The sequence below is a fragment of the Protopterus annectens genome, chromosome 4.part0 (genome assembly GCF_019279795.1).
Source record: "Protopterus annectens isolate FY-2018-M chromosome 4.part0, PAN1.0, whole genome shotgun sequence".
Taxonomy (NCBI): domain Eukaryota; kingdom Metazoa; phylum Chordata; order Ceratodontiformes; family Protopteridae; genus Protopterus; species Protopterus annectens.
Window position 1 is genome coordinate 866,282,027 of NC_056733.1, and position 24,341 is coordinate 866,306,367.

The 24,341-nt window shown below is 42.3% G+C and overlaps 1 protein-coding gene across 1 annotated transcript in view; it reads left to right on the top strand.

The window, feature by feature from the left end:
• The window catches only part of BCR (BCR activator of RhoGEF and GTPase), an 841,427-nt gene extending 824,318 nt beyond the window's left edge, over positions 1-17,109 (top strand). Inside the window, exon 18 of the mRNA XM_044069810.1 lies at positions 10,273-17,109. Coding sequence (XP_043925745.1) covers positions 10,273-10,362 — 90 coding nt within the window. The 3' untranslated portion in view covers positions 10,363-17,109. The remainder of the gene's footprint in view (positions 1-10,272) is intronic.
• Positions 17,110-24,341: the final 7,232 nt, after the last annotated feature.

Sequence of the window (24,341 nt, forward strand, 5' to 3'; positions counted from 1 at the left end):
ACTGTAGCAGATACCCAAGACACTAATCAAGCTTGGATCCATATGTGTAATACTTGGTGGTTTTGACCCTCTATGCCTGCCAGCTGGAATCCAGTGGTTCAGTTCCCATCAAGTAAGTGCTTTGTTCCAAATATCCCAAAGGTTCTGTAGGAAATTAGAAAACCTACCAGTACAGAATTTTACATGACATGGACTACAGTTTGCCTTTGTTGTTACACTAAGAAAGTTATTTCTGTACACATTCTAAATTCTGCCACATTTGCTAAAGGTTTACCTCAGTTACAGATTCCATGCAAAGACAAAAAAACAGAATGCAGCATGTGCAATCTGTTTCCACCTTATTTAATAGACTGGTCGACAACAAAGAATCACTTATATATTTCTGGTTAAAATAATGACTTTTGTTTAGAAAAAATAACTTTTTTATAAGTTACTTGTCACCTGCTTCTCAGAATGCATGTATAAACCTAGTCTTCGTGGGTGGCATTGTGACAGCTTTACAGAGCAATAAGCTTTTTCTAGAGTTGGTCAATGTGTCTTTTGTTTGCTGCATGATATACTAGTAATAAACTACAACATATTAAAATCAGTTTTGTCTCATACTCTACCACAGATAAAAAAAAATCGGTGTACAAAGGACTAAAGTGTGTGTGCGTTGTTAAGATAATTGCATGACTGTCTTTATACAACAAAGAGATAGCACTTAATTCTTTATTTCCCATCTCCATAGTAGCATTAGCACAGCTTGTAGTATTATTGATGCGATGTGATGACATGCTCAGACAGTAGTACTACTGTTTTTATTCGTAAATTGAAGATACTCTGTTTGGCTTCACAGCACATTCATTTCCGAAATTAAGAAGGCTTGACAGCATATGCAATAGCTATGAGTGGTATTTCTACTGGTAGGGCTGCTCTGTCAGCCTTTTGTCATAGGAACTTTCACTGTCTTCTTACCTTATAGTAAGGGTATTTTTAGAGGAAACCTCCCTTTTATATAAATGGGAATCTTATTTTGGTGTTAGGTTAACAAAGGCCCCCTTTGAACTCAGTTTTCCCAAAAGTTCTTGACTTGCAAAAGCGTTTTCCTCTTGAGTGTTTCCTTACCCAGAAGGAGTTTTTGTTGGAAGCCTTGATAGCTTTTATCTGTATGCTGTTCTTCTTAAAGACAAAAGAGCCTCCTTAGTTTATACTTGTACCTCGCAAAGCACATGCAGCAGCTGGAGAGACCACAGAGGCTACTCACCAGGAAAATCCAGGGCCTCAGACATCTACCCTACACAGATGTACAGGTGACCTCTGGCTGGCAAACAACACAATCTCAGACCCTGCCTTGATGGAACTGCTGCATATCTGTAAGTCAAGTTCCACTTGAGCAACCCGCACGAGTGACCTCAACCTGTGACATCAATAGCACTTGTTGGCGGGACAGATTTGAGTTTCAGAGACTTCCCTGTCAGTGGAATAGACTCCCTCTCCACGTCAAGCAGAGTACCTCTTTACCCCTTTTTAAGCACAACCTGGGTAACTGGATAGGAAACAGAAAACACCCCCTGGGATTCCACCTGTGTCCCTGCTGGACAGGGGGTTTGGGTGCTGACTTGTGAGAACAATAGCTAAACTCTTGGCTAGGCTTATAAGGGCCTCAGGGCCAATAGCCTAGTAACCTCCTAATGATCCTATGAAGTTTTGATTGATGATGCATTTAATTGAGAAAAGTGTGGCTTCTTTCTGCCCTTATCCACAGAATGAACGAGAAATGATTTTGTAGTGTGGAAATCTTAGGAGCTGCGAGTTTGTTTACACTTCCAAAACTAAAGCAAACAGGAATTTGGAAGAACTTTTCATTTTATTTGTGCCAAACCGTAGACAACTGCTTACTGAGTTCTCTGCTGATTCCTCAGGGAAACCTATTTAGGATCGTTTAAAGTACATTTGTGGGAAGCCGTCAGCTGTCATTTCTTACTTTGAGTGAACTGTTTTTTTTTTTTTTTTACAGGCTGCAGTTTTTAAAGCAGCAGCTTGGTCCACTGTCTGTAAATTGAGCTGAATTAAAGGGTGGGACAGTTTGCTGCAGTGTTTGTCTAAAAGATATTAGTTGTAGCAGCCACCCATTTCTTGGAATGTATACTTTGGTATCCAACAGTCAGGTCAGATAACTATGGTATCCAACAATCAGGTCAGATAACTAACACTAAAATGACAATAAAGTACAGTTCTTTGAGGTGATTGACCAAATTCTCCATAATTTAGATGCTCTTCCTCATTGCCCTATTTGTGATCACTCCTACTGAAATGCTGGAGCTTGAAAAAAGATGTGTGTGGAATGCTTGGCAATTGCAGATAGTTATGCATGAGTGAGCAGGTTTTATAGAGACGTATCCTCCTCTGTAAAAAGATGGATAACCTTCAGGAATACAGTGTGTAACGTGTAGGATATAGCTGTGTTGCTAGGTGTCATATTACCCACCATCCTATCACTTGTAGCAGAGTATGCATCTATAATCAGCTGTCACCACCGCTGGGCTATATTGCTGTACCCTAAGAGGCATTTTCTTTCTTTGCCACTTTTCTTCGGGTAAGTGATAACATTCTGACCAGATAAAATGATGTGCTCACGTGACAAAGAACTGAGGGTACATGTGTATTTTTTTTTGGCTGACTGAGAGGTCTGACTTGATTTCTCCCTTAATTTGGTCTTGAGACCTCAGAGGTACGATTTGAAATGTCAGGGCCCACTACAGCAAGTCCCAAAGTACAGAGATTGAATGGTTGAAAAATGCACTTTACTTAAAGTACGTTTGAGATGCCATTTCTTGGAATATTCCCTTTTTCTCCCAGGTATGGCAATCCTGGAGTTGGTATGTGTAAGCTCAGGGGGTGTGAGAGGCTTGACCCCCATGCAAAAAGAAGTTGCAAGGAGAAGAGCGATCTTCAGGATTCACTCTTTTCTGTTTTAGGTCTTTTTGTGGCATTTCGAGTGCCGACATGTCAATAGGGAGCTGATTTGATCCCTGGTGAGGCTCAGTCTTGCCATTTTTATGTACAGCTGAATAACTCAGCCAATACAGTGGCTTTACTCTGCACTGGTTTGGAAAATGTGAGCCACTACAGCCGTCCAGAGAATAACGGCAACCTAAACAACCGTAAAGACAAGGATGATTAATGTACGGCTGTAGAAGTGGGAATCTCGCATAACTGTGCTTTCTAGTGTATGTCTAGCACTGTAGGATTTTGTACCCATCTCTGCCATTCATGAGAAAGTTTGGTCTCCCAGGTACACACCGCCTTTTGCCATGAATTTGTTTTCCCATTTCACTCTCCTTGGTATGTTAGTGTTTCACTGATGTCCTTCATGGATGCATCTGCAGTCATAACAAGTGGGTTGTCCTGTCGTCAGGCAGCCCTGCAGTCGGCCGGATTCCAAAGTCCGGGTCCGGCTTCGGCTGATGTCGCACTCCACCCGACGTCATCTCTGTTGGTCTTCGGGTATAAAAGCATCTGCCGACGCCATTTTCCTCAGTCTTTCTTGCCGCGTGGCGCCCGAAGCAGAAGCTGTTCGCAAGTGCCGGTCGGTCGGATCCAGAGATTACTTCTACCGAATACTACTTCGAAGACTTCTAAAGCTAAGTACCCCGTTGGGGACTCTTTCTTGCCTCAGCCGATGTCAGAAAAAGTTAACAATTGTTTAACCTGTGGGAAACAAATACCTCATAAAGATTTCCACTCTTACTGTCTGCCTTGTTTAGGCCCAGCCCACGACGTAGCAGCCTGTTCGCCTGTGCCTCTTTCAACCGACGAACGCTTAGGCCGGTCGGAGTTCGCAGAACAGTTTTTCGGTACTGATTTTGCGTACATTATGCCGCCGGATCCTCCGACTACCCAATCTACCAAAAACGCAAAGATAAAGACCGACACTCGCGGTCCGCGGTTTCGGCGAAACCACGGTAAAGCAAATCATGAGTGTCTCGGTTTCAGCCGAAACCGAGAAAACTGATCAAAGTACAGCTGAACCTGTTCTTACAACTGAGGCCCCTGCTACAACTCTTGAATCGACCTCAGAAATTTTACCCACTACGGTGGTTGACTTATCAGACACCATCCCTTGGATGTCTCTACCCCAGCACGTGGTGCTGCTAGGCCTCCAGCAGCCATGTCCATTAAGGCCTTCGCCAGGGCCAAAGCAGCCAAGACTACTAAATCAGTGCCTGTTAAACCCCCACATCCAGGCCCTCTTCTAGTTCTCAAATGCTTTCTTTGGCAGAAGATTTAATTTCTTTAATTAGAGGATCTCAATCTCACCCAGACAGGGCCTCTCAGCCCCAGAGAAGAGACCTAGGGCAGAGCCCCTGAGCCAGTGTCTTCTGATGATTCTGCTGATGAATCAGACATAACTGACCAGCCAGAGGCTCCCTTCTCCAATTTTGAAGATTCTGATGCTGAAGAATCCATTCCAGCTGCTTCCCCACCAGAAGAATTCTCCTTTGGGGAAACCTTGCATGCCATGCGAGAACAGTTCCAATGGCAGCAACAGGATTTTTCAGACTCCAGAAAAGACTTAGGACCTTTCTGCACCTCCCACAGCACAGGCCCTTAGCTATACCTCCTGTTCTCTCTGTGGTGGATGATGCTTTCAATGATGTTTGCTCCGCTCCAGATTCTTTACCCCAGCCCCTGCCAAACCAGACAGATTTTACAGGGTGCCAGATACTCATCACCACCTTTACAAGGCCCCACTTGCAGACCCAGAAACTATATCCCAGGGTCCCAAGGCAGTAGCCGACCACAGCTAAAACCCTATTCCTTCTGAAAGGGAAGCAAGGTCATTAGACAGATGGGGTAAAAGGTCTACACTTCAGCTACTCTCTCAGCTAGAGCTTTAAACTGTCAGTTTCACATGATACAATACCAAGAGTTTATGCTTGATCAGTTAACTAAAAACTAACCACTGATGAATCTCTTGATAAGAAATATGTATTAGAGATGGTAAATAACATACAACAGGTTAGCAACCATTCCTTAAAATGTGGCTATGATGCACTGGAGGCTTCATTTAGATCAGCCATGACAGGCACAGTGATAAGAAGACATGCATGGCTAAAGGAACAAGCTTTACCGGATCATGTTAAAGCTAAGTTGCTAGATGCTCCTATGGACAAGACAAGTTTGTTTGGTACACCTGCCCAGCAGGTTATGAAGAAAATGGAAGAAAAGGCAAAATCTGTTCAAACTGTTAAAGATTTCTTGCAGGTTCAACCCCAAGGTTTAGCAGGAACTGGCCTGCCAAAAATTGGTCCTTTCCTGACTCCACAAAATTTCAAAGGGGCAGGAATAGACGTTCCAGAGGCAGAAACCAATCCAGAGGAGGTGCCTACAGAGGACGACAGTGGCAAGGTAACAACAGAGGCACAGACACAGCCACTGCCACTACTTCAGCACAACCACAGTGACTCAATCCTAACTCCGCCTACCAGGGAACAAATAGCAGCTCCTCTAGGCGGAAAGTTAACCTTATTTTCAAAGAACTGGCACTACATAACAAAAGACAAGTGGATTTTACAAACCATAGATCAAGGTTACGGTTTCACTTCCACACTTTACCAGTCAAAAGAGGAATGCCAAATCTACCTCCAAATCAAAAAACAGAGGCTCTACGCCAGATAATGGTGTTAGCAAACATGAGAGCTGTGGAAAGAGTGCCAACAGCAGAACAAGGAAAGGGTTCTATTCCAGACTATTCCTAGTTCCAAGAAAGGAAAAAGTTGGAGACCAATTCTCGACCTGTCCACCTTAAATACATACATCATTGTCCCAAAATTCAAAATGCTGACCCTACAGCAACTTCTTCCCATGCTGGGCAAGGAGTCTTGGCTGGTAACTCTAGATCTCAAGGAGGCATACCTGCACGTCCCCATTCGACCAATCTGCAGAAGATACCTCAGATTTCTTGCAGGATCAGAGCACTATCAATTCTCAGCATTGCCCTTTGGCTTATCTACTGCGCCCAGAGTATTCACAAAATGCCTGGCATCAGTAATCGCCCATTGCAGACTACAGGGAATTCAAATTTACCCATACCTGGACGACTGCCTGCTACAAGGGGACAACAAAAGCAAGCTGACAACAGATTTACAAAGGGTCATTTACTTGCTACAAGGACTGGGATACACAGTCAATTTACAAAAGTCAAGGCTGATACCATCCCAAACAAGGACATTCTTGGGCTGAATTGGACACAGTACAACAAATGGCATTCCTGACTACAGAAAAACAAAAGAACTTCCTCTTTACTTCTTGGCACTAACAAAACTGAACAAGTTAACAGCAAGAAAAGTTCTGCAGGCCTTGGGCTTCATGGCATCATGCATAATCTTGGTCCCATTTGCCAGACTACATATGAGGAAACTACAGTGGTACCTAAAGAATTTATGGTCCCAACACAGACACAGTCTAGAAACAGAAATCCCACTAATTCCATGCTTAAAACAGGAGTTCCTATGGTGGGCTCAGGCATGCCAGTCAAACCCAGTCCTACCCTTTCGCAGATGTCAACCAAGCCAGACCATCACAACAGACGCTTCAGACCTAGGATGGGGGGGCCCACATGCTGGACAAATGCGTGCAAGGATTGTGGACACAGGATCAACTTCACCTGCACATCAATCTAAAAGAAATGCTGGCAGTAAAACTGGCAATCCAAAAGTTCAAACCATTCCTCAAAGAGGGCCAGTTGATGATAAGGACAGACAACACCACAGTCATGTGGTACATCAACAAACAGGGAGGCACTCATTCATACCCCTATGCAGAATGACCTTGGAGCTGTGGACCCTAGCACTCAGCTACAACATTCAGTTACAGGCAATATTTGTACCGGGAAAGACAATACTCTAGCAGACATATTAAGCAGAACCACTCGGATGCCCACGAATGGAAGCTGCACCCGGACATCTTCAAGACCATCTCAAAGAAATGGGGAATGCCACAGATAGACCTATTCGCATCACCTCTCAATCACCAGCTCAAAAATTCTGCACAAGGACATTCCACCCACTAGCATGGAAAGTGGACTCACTCTCCTTCAACTGGAAAGGCCTAACAGCATATGCATTCCCACCTCTTCCTTTGATACACAAGGTACTACTAAAAATCAAGGAAGAACGTCCAAGGATAATCCTGATAGCTCCAAACTGGCCAAGACAACACTGGTACCCACTACTGAAGAGCATGTCTCGAACAATATGTGGCCAATACCCTGATGCCTTTGATGTTAACTCAGAACAACTACAGCATCATACATCCAAACCTAAAACGCTGCAACTGACTGCATGGAACATCACATAGCAGCAGCTAATCCAGAACTTTCCCAAAGAGTTAAAGACATTATTCTTGAAGCACGCAGACCTTCAACAAGAAGGAACTATGCTGGAAAATGGAAAAGGTTTGTCATTTGGAGTACGGAAAGAGGAAAAGATGTGTCAAACATAGATATGCCTAACATTCTGGAGTATCTGGCGAACTTCTTCATTCAGGCCTGTCCTACTCCTCCATCAAGATACATGCATCAGCTATTTCAGCAGAATACAGCTTTGATCCACCTGTTTTTCGCACCCTTTGCTCAGGCAGTTCCTCAGAGGAATCAAGAATGTAAAACCTCCAAGGAAACCACCATTACCAGCTTGGGATTTAAACTTTGTGCTAGAAAAGTTGACACTATCACCCTTTGAACCAGCAGCAACAGCAGACCTACAACACCTGTCATGGAAAACTGCTTTCCTACTGGCAATTACTTCAGCAAGGAGGGTTTCAGAACTACAGGCCTTAATGGCAGTGCAACCCTTCCTAATCTTCCACCAAGATAGAGTGTCCATGAGGACTAATCCTACATTTATGCCCAAGGTGGTATCCAGAGTATCTTTAAACCAGGCAATCCACCTACCTACCTTCTTTCCCAACCCACAAAACAGAGGGGAAAGAATACTGCATACCTTGGATGTACATAGACAGCTACGCTACTACTTGGACAGAACAAAAAACAGCAGAAAGACTGACCAACTTTTTGTAGCCTATGCAACAGGAAGGGAAGGAAAAGCTATTTCCAAACAGACGATCTCCAAATGGATAGGAAATTGCATACGATACTGTTACTCCTTCCATGGAAAACCAATTCCACAGAACATAAGACCTCATTCTACAAGGGCAACAGCCACTACCACAGCCTTCTTACGAGGAGTGGCAACCAAAGACATTATTGAGGCGGCTACTTGGACCTTCGTGCATACATTTGCCAAGCATTATAATTTGCCTCTATATTCCAGATCCCGAGCAGGGTTTGCCACTGCTGTACTGCAAGGGATCCTAAACACACCATAATCTACTTTTATCCTCCTCCCTAGTTGGCTATGGTATTCTACCCACTTGTTATGACTGCAGATGCATCCATGAAGGACATAGTACAGTTTTGTACCTACCATAAATGTAGATGTCCGAACTGGATAGCATCTGCAGTCAGGATTACCTCCCTCCTTCCCTCTGTGGTACTCCTAGGGTGTTTACCCTCCTAATAGCTAGCTGTTGGGGGGGAGTCTTTCATGGTGTATTTGTTTGTATATATGTACATATATGCTTATTTTTGTGTTTACCTCTATCTATTTGGAAACATTGGCATCTATCCAAATTTTAGCCTGCAAGAGGGCTACTGGCATCTGGGGCAAGAAACACTGAGGAAAATGGCGTCGGCTGATGCTTTTATACCCGAAGACCAACAGAGATGACGTCGGGTGGAGTGCGACATCAGCCGAAGCCGGACCCGGACTTTGGAATCCGGCCGACTGCAGGGCTGCCTGACGACAGGACAACCCACTTGTTATGACTGCAGATGCTATCCAGTTCGGACATCTACATTTATGGTAGGTACAAAACTGTACTTTATTTCACCCATTTCCTTTATCCATTAGCCATTTATCTGTAATGTACCATTACTAATTGCTGCCCTTATCTGAAACTTTTTGCATCTGCTGTTTATGACTTCTTAGAGTAACTGTTTATAGTAATTTCATTCTTGTAAGTGTGTTTGTTAATATTTTCTCTTTCTGTAGCACTGATAGTTGTAATTAAGAAAACTGCTGTTTCATTGTTTCAGAACGCATCGGTCTCTTTCTCGCTGTTTATTTTTTGTTTTTTGTTTTTTTTTTTTTACATCATAGCTCATTTACATGATAAGCACTCTGTGGTATTAACCACATACCATTGTATGGTAAGAGGGACGAAACAGATTTCGGATCTCTCATGCATTTATTTGGGTCCCAATATGTGATGAATTTGACAAATGTGGGGTGTTGTTATAACAACCCTAATATCTTGTATAAAAACGCAAGCCTCTTTGCAAAACTGTTGTTCAGCCTTGCTTCTGATTTTACTATGGTTCACTTTTTGTGAGAGAATGTCACTTGACTGTGCTGGGACCTCTTTTGTGGGTGTTTCCCATAGGTAAGTTGTCCTCTGTTGTGCATATTTTTTTTTTAATGTGGTTGCCCTTGGTAACACCAATCTTAGTGCTAGATCCATGCGTAGAGGGTGTAGTACTTTTCTGTAGTTCCGCTGGTTCCTGTCACAAGTGTATCATTTTCTTCCCATTTCCGTCAGGCCAGTAATCAGTGACATGAATAGCCAGCATCACCCACAGAGAGCTGTCCATTTGGACATTTTTCCCAGTTGTCTTAAATAACCTGAGACTGATCATGTATTAAAACAGTGTGTGTTGTACAGCATTTTATTTTTAAGTGGCTATTCCTGTGTAGCTTTAACATGACAAGAAGTGCCAGGATGAAACACCATAATGAGACGTGTCTCAGACAAATGGTTTGCCATTTGGTGTTCATACTAGTGTATGCCGTATGACATTACCTGGGCATCCAGATAGGTACTGTGGTCTGGTGGAAACTGAGAATAATATCCACACTTTGTACAGTGTCTCTGCTGTGGGAGTCAGTTCTGCTGCCTCTTACTAGCAGGCAGATGACACGGGGAGGATTTCAAACTGGAAAGGATATGTGTCTGTCTAATGCCACAGAACTTGGCATTTCTATGTTGTTTAGCTGTAAGCTCTGTAGCATTCAAAAACAATAGCACTGATCAGTATATGGTGTGCATTAATGTAATTACTCATTTCATTTCTGCGGTACAAATGCAGTTTGGTAGGAAATGCATATTAATGAAGAATGTTTATCTAGATGCCATATTCTGATGTTTGTCTGTTCATTTCTGTTTTAGGTTCAGGTTTTGCTGTATTTTTTACAGTTGGAAAGCATTCCCACCCCTGACAGCAGAAGACAGAGCATCCTTTTCTCCACAGAGGTGTAGCATCCCAGTAGACTTGTGGCAAATATCCGTGTACCTGTGCCTCGCTTCAATGTTTTTCTTCCCCTTGTTGTGGAACTGTAGTTTTTCCAAGAAGATAAACAGAAGAAACTTTCAGCTTAATTGATTTTTACTGGCTAACAAGAACCTGCCATCAGTGAGCTATGTTTCTGTTGATTTAAAATGATAAGCTGACCTTCACAAGTGATGACTGTTTTTAATGGTTGAAGCCCTTCTGGAAAAGTAGATGGGAACTGTACTGTAGAGGGCACCAGGCAACCAAAAAAACTGGACTCAAGCAATAGAAAGCCCTTTTTTAAGGGAATGCACGTTTTTGTTTTTTAAATGCCTCGAAGGGTTTTCCTTAATTTAATTTCAGGGAAAGACTGGCTGCTGTGGGATGCCTCTTTTTCAGTGGGCAGAAATGGTGTAAAAATATGGCTACTCACCCGAGAGGCTTTTAACTACACGAAGATATCATTAAATTGTGTAGAACAATTCTGTATTGCACAGATTCAGGAAAAAAAGTTATATTTACAGGGGCCATTCATGATGCAGGGGCGTAACGCTGCCCCAGTGACCATAGGTGCCTAAGACATTTGTCACCAAATTAAGAACTTTTATGGTACCAAGACTGAAGTTGTGTAGATATGAGCACAGCTGTCTGGCAGTTACAGGAGACTATGCTCTTCTTCCTTTGCTGTTAATTATTTTCCACACTAGCTATTGTACTGTTTTTTTCACATTTTCACATTTTCACATCCCTTTACTAACACGTATTTCGGTCTTTGAAACTAGATAGAATCTCTTTCAAATAATGTATGTTTTTTAGTTGTTGCCTTAAAATGTACTTTGAATTTGGATAAAACCTGTGTTGCTACACCCATACGCATGAGGTGCCAGTACATGGAGTTGGCACATTCTAAGGCCTGCTCAGTCACGTAGTGAATTAGCATTACCGCTGTCTGTTAATGGTCACATGATTAACTCCAGTTTCAGCTATCTGACTACTATCTTAAAAAAAACTGCTTTCAGATGCAGTTAAGGCTGTTTCTAATGTGCCTGATTTTATGCAGTTATCGATGCACAAAACTGACCCATTAGAACCTTGATTTGTTAGTATACAATGCTGTAATCTGAGGAGAGGACTGTCTTGATGTGTGTGGGTGGGGGGGCATGAATTACTACTCTTACAATCTCTGATGTTACTCGTATCACTGGAGCCTGTGAAATATCTCATATTCGCATCACCTGAGATGCTACTAGTGAAAAACACCACTTTCTGACACTGTGGTCTCAGATGCTGTTCCCATACTGTTTGTAGCACCCATTGTCATTGTGATGTCACACACTGCCCAGGTGTACATTTTTGCCATTTCCTGCCTGATGGTGATTTTTTTTCTACTTCCCTTTTTTGAGGGAGAGCTGAAAGGCATCTGAAGATGGGCAGGGGTTTCTTGACAGCATTTTAGGCTGTTTCAACAAAATGCATTGCATTCCAAGTTTCTTTGCATGTGTGTGTGTCATCAAATGGGTCAAGGCATGGGTTACAATGACTTGTTAGATTTGTGGACAGAATAATGAAGGTGAAACTTAATGTATTCAGGGACCAGTCAGTGCTGTACATACACCTTCATAGACATAAAGGGAGTTTTCTTATTTATTTTTTATATGTATTAGTGCTTTTTGCACCTTAACTGTGTATTGCACCATTTTTGGATCAGTAATGTTTTCATTGTGCCAACTCTAGTTCCATAGTACAGCAGTTCAGTTCTGTATCTTGGTCATAACACAGCAGTTTAATTTTGCACCGTGTTTGTATCATGCAATGCTTTACTCTGTCACATGCTCTCCAGTTTTCAAAGGTGCATTAGGTCTGCATCGCATAGGTTTCATTTCAGCTTGATCGGGTGTGATATTGAATTCCCTAAGTTTGTAGTGGCACTGTTCTGCAGATTGGCTACCGCTAGATAAGCTCCTGTTGCATATTTCTGCTGCTTGTGACATCTAAAACTGTGCACTCTGAGCCCGAGGTGCTGTTGTACAACAGTGATATTTCTTAGTTTCTTAGCTTGTCTGCTGATATCAGGACAGAGCAAATAACCCACATCTGCCTAGTAAGAGTGAGATTTTTTTTTTTGTTGTTGTTTGTATAGAAATTGTTTTGTCTTTCATGTTACAGACTGTATTATATACACATAAGTATGCGTCTGATTAACGCACAGTTTTGTGGTGAGCATAATGCACTCCATTGTAAGTACATGGGGGGGGGTCTCATCTGAATATATTTATCGCTCTGTGGCCCTTTGTGCAGCAGAACTTGTAGTTGGAAAGATTCCATTGTATTATTCATTTGCCTACTTAATAGACTAAGTTAAGTAATTTGGGGGTGTCCTGATATTGAGTTCTGCTACAGTGGAATGTAACATGCAGGCATGTTGCAGCATTGTTTTGTAGCTTACTGTAAAGTAATAATAATTCTTTCCCGTCTTCTCCATGGAGCTGGGCATTTTGGGTTGGAGAACAGATACTCACGTTAATAGTTACTGATAATTATTTGTAGCTGGTACTCTAGCACTTGTTTTTGAAGTCGTGCAGTCCCATTTCCTCCCATGAATAAAGCAGCATATTAAGAACAAAACTTGGATTCAGCACAGGCCAGGAATCATTTTATGCAGTGAAGTTAAAAAAAATAAATAAATAAATAAATAACAGTTAACTGCCTGTTGTTTACACCTGCCAGGGATGTTTGTGATTTTTCACTGGAGTCCCACAGCCTTCATGTGTCGAGGAAAGACTGTGACATCTGTAATCTGACTACTGTGCCCATGAATTTCTGGGCTTGGAGTGAACGTGTTAGTGTAAGTGGCTTTGCTATTCCTGCTGCAGAAGTTTAAACGTTTGAATCATAAGCTATGGTGGTCATTGAGGTAAATAAGGACAGTATCAGCAACAATCTTTTTTTAAAATGTTTGAAACGGTGCTAGGTTCATTTTAAGTTTCTCGTAGCATAAATGTGTTACTTTTGCTCTTTTTAACATTTTTGTGTTGTGTAAATACTTCATTAAAACAGTGAGACATCTATAAGGGAATTAGAGAGCTGGACCAAATTGTGTATTTCGTGCGGATCTCTGCCTAGGATATTGAGCTGTTACGTTTGGCTGTTCATGTAATGGAACTGTGGCTGCGTGTTCTTTGACTATGTGAATCACCTGAGCTGTAGCAGATGTGTCCTATGAAAATGTATGCAGCTTTAAACTGCTACTTCAGTGTTAAACATTATAAAATGTATTGCTCACAGATGTAACTTAAATGGAAGTAGAACTCTGGCTGGCATCTCAGTACATGAAATGTCTGGCCATGCCATCTCGATTTGAGAGTGTAGGAGCCAAGTGCAATACCATCTTTGAGTGCCTGGTGCATAATAGCTTGTATACATTTTGATTTCTTCCTACAGTATGTCTGTAAAAGTGTAGCCATTTTTTTATATTGTAGAATTCTATAGTGGTGTTAAACTGTGATGGGAGCATTAAACTGCAGAAAAATGTAACATTACAGAAGTCACAGCAGACATTTTGTTTAACACAATATCGCTGTTTCTTGGGTAAAGGTATAGCACCTTGTTTTCAGCAGGCTTTCTTCCAGATCACCAGTCTTTAGGATGAGTTCTCCAAGTCCCTTGTCTGAAAGTTGTCATCATGCAGCACTTTTATCTCCAAAGAGCCTAGTCTACATCTTCCTAGGCCTTACCACTGCAGGTCACAGTATAGGGGTCCTGAGTGTGCAGTGTAAGTCTTGAGGCTGTGGCATCCAGAGTCCCTATAACTCTGGGAGCAACTGTTCTGCATTTCGGTCATTTTGCTCTTTGGCACTTCCAAATCGTGGTACCTTAGCAGCCACAAGAAAGGGACAAGCTATCTAGTATGCACTTTTTGGGCTTCTAAAAGTAGAAGGTTGCTCTGTAGGTAAAAGGACACTCCCCCATTTGATGGTCTGGGGACCTGTTATTTTTATTTATGTATAATTTTGGTTCTCTGCCTTTTCCTAACATTGGGCTGTGCTGCTGTTTCTTGTATTTATTCACATCACATTTTACCGTGCATAACTAATGGAGAGAGCGCCCTGAAATATGAGAAAGATCATTTTGTGTTGAAGTTGAAGGGTGAGAAAAAAAAGTGAAGGGGCCTTTCCTGTCATAAACATAGCAGAAGGGGGGGGGGGGGTCATTGTTTATTTTTTTTTGGCTCCAACTCCAACATCGAGCAAAACAAAGCCCACAGTTAATTTAGTATAAGTGCTGCACATAGTAGAACTTGAGAGTACAGCTCCTGCAAGTTGCCACTCCAGAGCCAAACCTCAGTTTATTCTTTTTTGTCTCTGGTCTGGTCCCCTGCCTTGGGACTGGTGCAGAAGGTTGTTAAGTTCAGTGAATATCATTCACTGAAGCTACAATGGTGAATTATCATTTTGCTGAATATTCACAATGCAGAGTGAGAAATGGTGTATTTATGTTTGCAGGGAGCACATTTTGGTGCAGATACCATACATTCACCTATTTCCTGCCATGCCTGCATCTTAAAATATTACCATTTTAAGGTCAGATTATTGGGTTTCCTTCCTCCCCAATACGTGACCATGGAGTCGTAGTGTTTAAATAGGGCAAATGGGGGATATTGGAGAGTTTGATACACCCAGAAAACTTTTTTCAACTTTAATTTATTTTCATTTAATGTATTTGGTGATATGATGTTTTAACATTTTAGTTCAGATTAATTGAGATTTGAAAACCTGTTTATGATCTTTTGTTAGTGGACCTCTCCTTTGCTTCTCCAGGAAAAATACTTCAACAACCAGGAGAATCTAACCTTCTTCCCAAGGAAGTCATGCTGGGGTGTACTATTTGCTCCCTTCTCCCCATCTAACATTCTAGCAACCTGAGGCTGTATTCAGACCATGGGTCATGATGAGGGGCAAAACCTTATTTTCTAATAGGTTGGCATACATGTAGACTTTTTCATGGTTTATGTGACAGCTGCCCCACTTTGATCACATGGTCCTCAGTAACTGGGTTGTTATGATGGTCATGTCAGCTAATACTATTTATCTGGCAAGAACAACCTTGCTTTCTCCCAGTTGTCCTTGCAGAAAGTTCTGAATGTCCTGTAATACCTCTTGGTGTTATTGAAAATAAGTTGTTGTTCCCATGAGGCTGTTCTTCTTGGCCAGAGTTGTGTGGGTTTAAATTTAAATAGCCATGAAGATGGAGAATTTCTGGTCAAAGCTGCTTGCTAACATGACCTTCCCAAACCCCCCTTTCTTCCACCCTTTGTATCATTTTTGCCCACCAAGTCATTATTTCCTTTCACTTTCCACTCTTATGCTGTGGTTGTCCTGTGCCAGTTTCATCTTTCCTGCACCAACCTCATTTGGTCACCAAGGCAGTTCTAGTGAAACATTTATACCTCTGATTATGAAGACAGTTTTGTTATCCTTTCCAACCGAAGATCACTTTATGTACGCTCTTTCTGAGAGTATGATTGCTGATGTGTTTCAGGTGTACTGAGATTTGAACCAGCGACCCTTGAACATAAGGCTTATGTATCTCTCAAGTGTTTGCTGTGTGGTATTCCTAATATTAAGCCCCTAGTACAAGCTTCGACCAATAGAGTAGCTGAGTTCTGTCTAAGACAGATTATCTTGTGTATCCTGCCGTCATCTTTACACATTGCAGCCCCACAACTGTGATTATACCAGAATGGATGTAGCTGGGTGACGGAAATGCTGGGAAGCAGGTCTGAATCCCGTAATACTTCTACAGAAGTTTTGTATTTACCAGAGCCTTATTAAGGGAAACATTGTTGATGTACTACAAAGTTGTAGAAATGGGGCATTAGCAGGAGGTATATACCGCTTCTCTGAGTGTAATGGTGAACCATCACGCTTACAAAGCAGAGCTCACTATCCTCAGCTGTGCTAAAGTGGGGTGTGGGGTTTACAACTCTACCAAGTAAATATATAGATAAGGCATGTAGGACTATTTTGCTTTGTCTCTCATGTTTTCTAGTATTACTGTTACTATTGTAACTGTATAACCTGTCCTGAAAGGCATAGAACAAGGCCTGATGCCTAGATTTATTTATTAAAATTATTAATCAAACAATAAATTATATAATTTGGATTTTTAATGCTTGTAACATAAGTGTTCTTTTTGGCCAAGTGGCTTAAATCTTATTGTTCATTTTAGTTGCATTGTGTTTTGTGGTACAGATGAGACAAGCAGCCACGTGGACTGCCCAGCGTGAATTGCGCATTGTACTCGCAGTATTTGGGGCTTTACAATGCTGTTCTATCATCACCTTTGGTACTGTGAAACTTTCTCTTTAATAAGGGACCAAGAAGGAGATGCACAGTTGTGCTGAGTAAAAAGAGAAAATTAAATGCCTTTTTGTGTTCTCTTGTATTTTTTATTATTATTTTTTTTTTAACAAATAAGTTGTATTAAACAGTACACAAAAAAAAAGATGTATCTGCAGGAAAAGTTCTGGGCATTTGTAATCTCTGTTTGTACACAAAATGTTAAATTAAAAAAAGGTGTGTCATATGGATTATGTGAAATTTGTGTACACAGTAATACAAACTCTCCTGAGCATAACTCTCAACTGTTCCTGAACTTTGCTTTAGCCTCTTAAAACTGCCTATTTTGGGGGAAAGTAGTGGATTGCACTTAATAAAACAGTGACAATAATTACAGTTACAGACTTGTTTTACTTCAAAAAAATGCACGTTAATTGATATTTACTTAAAAAAAACATGCACATTAATTCACATTCCCTTGTCAGCTTCTGATGTTAGTAGTAACTAATATTTCAAGTGACCTTGCTTATTTGTGGTTTTGCCCCTGATTCTCGAGATAGGAGGTTGAGAGCTATGCTTCTGAGGATTTAGAATATGAGGGATTGCATTAAGTGATTCAGCTGATGCTGTATTTTTGTAATCTTCGTACAGTTTTTCCTTTTGTGTGTACCCCATGATAGTGTCACTATAAAAGACTTGACACTGTAATTTAAAGGAAGAACTGAAAGTCACCAGGATAGATTACAGTGCACTTGTAGAGTCTGAAACTAGAGACTGCATACTATATATGATATATGTGTGTGTATATGTGTGTGTGTGTATGTATATATATATGTATATATATATATATATATATATATATATATATATATATATATATATGTATATATATATATGTATATATATATGTATGTATATATATATGTATATATATATATATATATATATATATATATAATTTAAGGAGCGATGACAGAACACTGAGCAAAATTCATCAGGAAGGCAAATGTCGAGAGTATCTTGTGTATAACATAGAGCGTTATTCTCAGACCCGATCATGACCAGATTGTATTTGAAACAGGAATACCAGAAAATTCACCTCCAGGTGAATCCAGGCATCGTTACCCCGTCACATAATGAAAGGTTATGGTCATAGACTTGGTCATAATTCTTTGTAGTACATGAAGCTTTATATGCTGTGTGCAGTACTTGTTACAAAAAAAAGTATAGGAGCATGAAGTGCTTTACCAGCTCTGAAACACAGTAAGTAGTTAGTGCTCTCAGACAGACAGCAGCACACCTGTCAACTTCTTTGCTTTAGAATTTAGACAAATCCAAAAATAATGTTAGAGCTGCTTAAGTACGACTCATACTCATTCAGAAAGTAAATAGAGCAGTAGGTTTTGCATCAATAAACATTTTCAGAAAAATAAGTATGAAACTTAATGTCTGGCATTGCCGACTGTAATCCACAGTGAATTACTAGAAAAATCAAAAGGAATTGTGACCGAGAGGACATTTGAGAGGCACGTACAACAAGCTGAAGTGAAGCTGATTTACCTTCTGTTGCTGGTCAGCATCATCTTCTGTTAGTCCCTATTAGTCTATACAGTGAGACCAAATTGTAACAGCACTTAGCATCCCTTTAAGTACTGTTACAATTGGATCTCACTCTAGGGAAGCTGTTAACAAGTTTATCTTTTTCCCCGATATTAGAGCACAGTCCTAGTGCAGTACAGTTGGAATGAGGCATGATTCCAGATTGTTACGCACATTCTGCAAGAGGGAAGTTGTGGAATATTGCATTCACAGTGTGCAGCATATTATAAGCATGGTAAGATGAACGAGGGATTGAAGTATTAGATACACAGTGAAAAGGAGGCGAAACCGCAGAGCATAGGAGAGAGACTACAGAGTATAGTAAGCACTGTAAGAAGGAAATACTGCAATGTGTTATGCATCCTGCGCTAGAGGAGAGACTGTTGACTATAGTGGGGTGTGTAAGAAGGAAATACTACAATGTGTTATGCATCCTGCACTAGAGGAGAGACTGTTGACTATAGTGGGGTGTGTAAGAAGGAAATACTACAATGTGTTATGCATCCTGCGCTAGAGGAGAGACTGTTGACTATAGTGGGGTGTGTAAGAAGGAAATACTACAATGTGTTATGCATCCTGCGCTAGAGGAGAGACTGTAGACTATAGTGGGGTGTGTAAGAAGGAAATACTATAATGTGTTATGCATCCTGCGCTAGAGGAGAGACTGTTGACTATAGTGGGGGTGTGTAAGAAGGAAATAGTACAAAGCAGTGTATGTGTCATGCGGGAAGACAGACTACAGTATGTAGCGGACACTGTGAGAAAGAGATACTACAAAGTGTTGTAGGCCTACTGTGCTGGAGGAGAGACTACAGACTGATGTCCTTCTCTTCCATGTTGCAGTATTCCAAATGTTTAGTTATCCTCTCTAGCTACCTGAACGTCTGACCAGTATACAAAAGCTTCTAGTCACCGCAAGGTACGTGGGACGTCTGACATTGGCTAATGGAACGTGGGCCATAAAAATGACACCTGCACATACCATACCTCAGCTTCTCTGCTGCCAGTCAAACATCAGCTGTTCCTGCCATATGGGCCATCAAATTGTCTTTTTCAAAGGTAAGTACCCTGTTGGGGACATTTTGTTCTTTTGGGTCACTGCATGCCTGTTTAGGTTCATGTCATCCAGGAAGGGAAGGTGTAGGTGCAGTCGTCAGATCACCCATAAGGATGCCTACGAGGTTTGTCTTTTCTGTTTAGGGCCTATGCACAACCACAAGACCTGCACAATCTGTCAGGCCTTCATCCCCAAGACCCTATGCAGCCATCTGCACACCTGGAGAATCAGCATCTTAAACGCTTAACATGCATTAGCTATGGAGGGGCCGTCCAGTCAGCCTGTCGAGCCACCTACGAAAAAGGCCATTGTTGCTAGGCCTGAATCCATTGCTGCACCTCCTCCACTTGATGTCCCTCCTGTGGCCGACATTAGCCTGTAGGAAGGTTTGGAAACCGCCGATATTGATATAGCAGGTACCATTGCAAAAGTCGCACAACCCAGAGCGGAAGCCACGACTGTGAAGATAACGCAGATGTCTACCACCAATGGTGAGGGGGATTGTAACAGTCTTTCATACGGATCCTTCCATTGCTACAGAACCTGGTGTACCTAGGCCTATCTTGCGCCCTACACCCTTTATGCCTTCCCTGAAAAGAAAACAGAAGACAAAACACATTTCTCCTCCTACAGAGAGCCAACCAGACTGGCAGGTCTTTTCTCAGAGGCTCTTCAATGCATTCATGGTTCTTAGGCCTGCTGTGCCCTCATCCTTCCCTGTGGCTCCCCCGTAATTAGCCCTAGGTCCTAAGCCTCATGCTCGCGATATTCCTCAACCTGAAGCTGAGGATTCCTCTGACTCCTCTTCAGAAGACTGTCTGTCCTATGCGTCTCAATTGCCATCTCCCCATGGTTATGCCTCCCCAGTAGAGGATTCTGCTGAGACCTCACCTTTGGGGAGACCATTTCCAAAATGAGGGAGTTTAAGTGGGATTCCACTGAGATGTCAGAGGTACAAAAAAGGTATTACGAACTTCTGCAAATGGATACTCCTGCTCCTTCAGCTATCCCTCCAGTCTTGCCAGCATTTTTGGATGCTTTTAATACAGTTTCCGTGAACCCTGAGCCCCCTGCCCCCTCGTAGGCCTGACAGAGTCTGCAAGGTCCTTGAGGGGGCCAAAGTTCTTATTAAATGCCCTGTTGCAGACCCTGACACTGCATCAGTTTCAGCTGATAAGCTTTCAAACCTTCTTCCCTCCACCTCAGTTCTCCATACAGATAAGGACAGTAAGGCCATGGAGTGCCTTTGGAAAAAGGTTTATACCTCAGCTACCCTGCCATTCAGGGCAGTAAATTACCAAACTTGTATGTCAAAATATGCCCTAGCCCTGTTAGGCCAGGCCCTAAGCTTTTGTCTGAGATCCCTGACTCTCCTGCCAAGGCACATATGTCCAGCCTCGTATCTATGTCTTCTCAGGTCACAAGGCATTCCATTAGATGAAACTATGATGCTGCTGAAGCTTCTGCTAGATCTGCTGCATCTGCCTCTGTCCTGAGAAGATATTCCTGTTTAAGGTTACAGCTCTTACCTGATGACATTACGGCAAAACTGTTGGGCATGCCTCTGGAAAACTCTGCCCTCTTTGGGACAAAGGTGGCTGAGTTATTCAAAACTCTGCAACAGAAGAGGAAGGAGTTACAGGGCCTGAAGCACCTGTTTGTTTCTTCTATCCCCAAATTCCACAGGAATTACTCCTCCAAAACAGAATTTATAAGAAAACATTCTGCCTCTCCACCTTTTTCCAAGGGCAGAAAGAGCACCAGGTAGCATTAAACTCCTTCCAGACCTGCTGAGACCCTTACTCAGAAACCTAAGATTCTTTCCGTTCATCACTGATGGGTCCGGTTCCAAGCCCTCGGAACCAAGTCAGCCTAATACCAAGCTTGCACCAGCCAAAAAACACTCAAGCTAAGTTTCTACCCATAGTGCCCTTCTCCTTGTTATCTCAGATCTCGTTTGCAGTGTAACCGTAAACTCGCATTTCAGCCAAGCTCTCAGCTAAGTGGAAAACATTTGATATCTTTTCTGGATATTTTGTATATCTCTTATTTCCTGTTGTTAATCTTGAAATTTCTTTAAATTTGAAGCTATATTTAGACCCTTTTTCCCTTCTATTTCTACCTGTTAGGTAATTAAGTACCATTGGTGGTATTATGGCCTTTCTTACCTACCATTGTGATATTTCTTAAATACCATCGTTGGTATTTCTTCTTCTTCCCTTTTCAGCTAACTTGTGTGTTTTTGATATATATTTAGGTATAGATATAGAGGATCTATAGACATATTAGACATAGATATAGTAGAATCAGAACTCTTTGCCTTAGTTTTCTAATTTGTGTGTATTTTTGTTCATGATGTCTGATAAAAAGGGCATGTCTGGGTTTAAGCATTGTACTTCTTGTAAGGGTAAACTGCCTAACAGTGATTCCCATGATGACTGTGTTAATTGTTTGGGCTGCCCATCTTTCAGTGCAACCTCCTTGTGTGATTTGTCAAAGTTTTAGCCAGTGCACCTTGAACGAGCGCAAACACAAGCTGATTCTGAAGGCCCTCCTTAAGTCACCCATTTCAGAGGCCCTTTCTGCGACAGAGGTCTCATCCCATCCAACCAAGGATAAGAAAAGGTCCCACTCTGTTCCTTTTTCACCATTGGGTGACCAGAGCAAACCTGTAAAGCCTAAGGGTACCTAAATTATCTTTGGAGCATAAGTCCGCCTCATCAGCACCAACCTCTTCCGCTCTGACTATGACTGTTCCTATATTGGTGCCAGCTTTGGCTCCGATACTGTCTCCAGCACCAACTACTGACTTTCCAAAGATTGCTATGACTTCGGCACTGAGTCCCGCTTTAGCACAGTGCACGCCTTCAAGGCCTCTCTCTGCAATTACGCTTGCTACTGAACCATCTGTGTCGGCTCCAAGTGCCCCTTTGGCACCGAGTTCTTTCACCGTCCCGATAATGACAATTTTGATGTCACTTCCTCCGGTCTCCAAACTTGAGACCTCTGTGCTGGTAGATTCCACATCATGGACCCAATACTCTCCATCAACAGATCATTTTCTAGGGCAAGTATACAGTCCATTCCTAGAACGACCTGACTCCCCATTGGGAGTATCCACTAGATCCACCAGGAGCCTTTCCAAGCTTGACGTGGTGCGTCTTGTGTACCAGCTGTTGACAGCCAGGGGGATACCCACAGCTTCTAGGACCCATCCACCTGCAAGACTTGGGTTGGCCTCTCCACACACGGACTCCATCCTACTCTCCTTCTTTGACCATACCGGTTCCAAAGTCTTCAGCTCCAATGTCCTTTTCAGAACCCCCCGTCTCGGCGCCTGTAGTGGACCTCACTGGGGCTCCGGGACTGTCCCTTTGGCCTTCGGACTCCACTGAACCGGGCCTTCCTCAACCCCGTGATTGGGCTGCAGGCTCTTCAGCTCATGGCATGGTTCTGAGTTGTCTACGGTTCCGTCCACTGTGCCAGGAGTTCTGTCTGCACCGATCCTGCTTGAGGCTCCATCCTCAGGAGCGCGGTTTGACCCTGGTTCCGAGGTTGTCCTTCTCATTTACGGGCTCCCATCCCTCTTCGGGCAAACCTGCTTTCCGGGGTATGGAGAGGGCACTTGCTTCTGAAAGCATTCCACTGACGTCGGAACCCCAGACCTCTTTTCCTCCTAAGCTACAGCTGACACAAGCTACTGCCCCAGGACACAGGGCAGGAAAGTCACAGGAGACCCCGTTACAGGGCACCCCCTCTTCCAAGTCCTCCTCAGAACCCCCCGCTGAGGTGCCCCCATGGAAGAAATCATGCAAGAGGAAGCACATAGACTCCCCTGAAGAGTCTCTGACAGAGGATATGGATTTCGTTGACAGTGAAGGGTCCCCACAGTCACTCCCGGATGATGTCTCCTTTGGGGACATCCAGGAAATGTTGAAACAGAGGGGTGATTGGAAGCCTACTAACCCTTCCGAGGAGTTTGTGTTTCTGCAGGCTTTCCATGCCCCGCCATCTACCTCTTGGGTGACCCCGCCTGCAAATGAGCTATGGAGCAGTGTGCCTGGAAGAACCCTGATTCTGTTGAGTCGATCCCTCGGAGACCTGACAAGATATTGTCCCCCCAAGGAAAACCCACATTGGTCAAGAGATTTACCAGTCTATCAGTGGTGGCTGGTAGCTTCAAATCACAGGGGGGCTGCAGGAGACAGCTGAATGGTTGAGGCCAATGGAAAGGGATGTGACCAACTAGAAAGGGGTGAGGCTATGCTAAAAACTGGGACTTTAAATACATTGCCCTGGGTGCCAAATCATCATTATGAGAGTCCATTCAAGACAAAATGAAGTGTAGAAGGAAAAAAAATATTTCAGTGCATTGGCTACATGACATTTTACTTAATATCTAGATGGAAACAAAAAGGTTGTGAGGCATGAAAAAAATACTTTTTAAATACATTACTGGAATACCAGTCAAAATCAAGTATAAAAAAAATCAGCACTCAACTCGTCATTTCTCCTTGCACTGCACTTCTAATTATAATTTATATTCAGCTTTATAAATGTCCCAAGTAACATGCTGAAAGTAGCAATCTCTGTGAATACCCCCACTTGTAAAAATATTTCTTAACCAAAAAAGACATGCTGCCTGACATCAACTATCTACTTGTTTCATGGGGAAAACATGATCAAAGTAAAAAATGAACAAACAAGAAACAAGTTCAAGATAAATTGCTTAAAGGATTACTACACAGGTTATGATAGATTGGCATTCTGTTTAGTTTACGGGTAAAGCCTGCAAAGATGACTGCAAGTCTCCAACAAATGTAATGAGCTTCTGAAAATATTGTAACCCTGTCCTTTATTACAGATACTGTTATATGCATTTCCATACCTAAGGCTTATACGTTATCTAGTTATGTAAATATTCTCTGCATGGCAACAACAAAAAGACTTTGTGTTGGTAATTCTTTAACAG